This window comes from Sinocyclocheilus anshuiensis, unplaced genomic scaffold (genome assembly GCF_001515605.1).
Source record: "Sinocyclocheilus anshuiensis isolate Anshui unplaced genomic scaffold, SAMN03320099.WGS_v1.1 scaffold173, whole genome shotgun sequence".
Lineage (NCBI taxonomy): Eukaryota > Metazoa > Chordata > Actinopteri > Cypriniformes > Cyprinidae > Sinocyclocheilus > Sinocyclocheilus anshuiensis.
In genome coordinates, this window is record NW_015536480.1 from 988,732 (window position 1) to 990,406 (window position 1,675).

General features: G+C 36.8%; 1 protein-coding gene across 1 annotated transcript in view; it reads right to left on the reverse strand.

The window, feature by feature from the left end:
- Nucleotides 1-612: 612 nt before the first annotated feature.
- The window catches only part of LOC107676321 (NACHT, LRR and PYD domains-containing protein 12-like), a 46,176-nt gene continuing 45,113 nt past the window's right edge, over nucleotides 613-1,675 (reverse strand). The window contains exons 11-13 of the mRNA XM_016470877.1: nucleotides 1,587-1,633; nucleotides 936-1,505; nucleotides 613-873 (exon numbers count right to left, since the gene is read on the reverse strand). Coding sequence (XP_016326363.1) covers nucleotides 964-1,505; nucleotides 1,587-1,633 — 589 coding nt within the window. The 3' untranslated portion in view covers nucleotides 613-873; nucleotides 936-963. The remainder of the gene's footprint in view (nucleotides 874-935; nucleotides 1,506-1,586; nucleotides 1,634-1,675) is intronic.

The window sequence follows — 1,675 nt, forward strand, 5'->3', positions numbered from 1 at the left end:
TAATTAATTTTAATGGAAAAATAACTAATAGAAATTATATAAATATTGCATAGTATCATTAAATCCTCTCAAAATGTAAAATAATACTCAAAAAATATTATTGAACAAAAATATATTACACTGATTTTCCTAAAATGAAGAGGCTGCAGACGATTAAATGTTTCAAAAGAATTTATCTGAAGTCCAGTTGTATAAACACTTTTTTTCCCCCTCTATCACTGCTTTTACAATTTTATATAATTATTGAATAGTATCATAAAATCTGCTCAAAACTCAAAATATTACTGAACAAAAATGTATTACATTGATTTTCCAGAAAAACAAACAAACAAACAAAAAACAAACTTACATTTCAAGCAGCAAGTGTGACCCAGAAATGAAGAGACTCGGAGCGTTAAATGTTTCAAAAGAATGTTTTTAATGTACAGCTGCATAAACTCACTTTTCTCCAGCAGTGCTTTGAATGTTGGTTTCAAACACATAATAATAATAATAATGATGATGATGATGATGAAGTAATTTTAGTCTGATTTCTATAACACTAAAATTAAATGAACTCCTGAAAATACAGCCTGAGAAATATGACACAGTGTAAATATGACATTTTATTTTACAAATTTATCAGTCTGTGTGTGTGTGTTTAGTGTTTAATGTGACACAGAGACACTGAAGAGTTGTAACTATTAAGGTAAAATCCAGCGTGTAGAGGTTGAATGAATGTGTGTGTGTATGTGTGTAAGTGTGTGAATGTGTGTGTGTGAGTAAGTGTGTGTGTGAGAGTTTAATGTTTAATGTGACACAGAGACACTGAAGAGTTGTAATTAAGGTAAAATCCAGCGTGTAGTGGTTGAGTGAATGTGTGTGTGAATGTGTGTAAGTGTGTGAGTGTGTGTGTGTGTGTGTGTGTGTACTAATGTGTGTGAGTGTGAGTGAGAGTGTGTGTGTGTGTGAGTGTGTGAGAGTTTAATGTTTAATGTGACACAGAGACACTGAAGAGTTGTAATAAAGGTAAAATCCAGTGTGTAGAGGTTGAGTGAATGTGTGTGTGAAAGTGTGTAAGTGTGTGAGTGTGTGTGTGTCAGAGACGCTGTAGAAGGACAGAGAGCCGCTCGACTCGTCCAGAAACACTGCTACTCTCTTACAGGAGTCTGAAGCAGCAGAGATGACAGTTTCCTTACGATTGTGACGAGCAGTGAATCTGTGATCAGAGCACTCAAGACTCCAGGAGTTCACATTACGTCCAAACACACAGTCATCACTCCCTCCTTTCCTCTTGATTTCTTTATAAGCCACTGATATATAAACACCAGCTCCACTCCATTCAGTCTCCCAGTAACAGCGTCCAGTCAGACTCTCTGAACACAGAACCTGATAATACTCATCAAATCTGTCTGGATGCTCAGGATATGACTGTCGCTCAGAGACACACGTCACCTTTCTGTTCTCCTCAGACAGAACGAGGTGTTTGTGTGCTGTGTTTGAATCCAGTGTGAGATCACAGGCGTCTGAACACAACACACACATTACAACACACACATTTACAACTAAACTACAAACAAGAAAACTCAGTCTGATTGAGGACTTACATTTCTGGAGTCCTGATGTGATCCTGAACTCTCCTCCATGATCCACACTAGAAAACACACACACACACACACACACACACACTCATGTA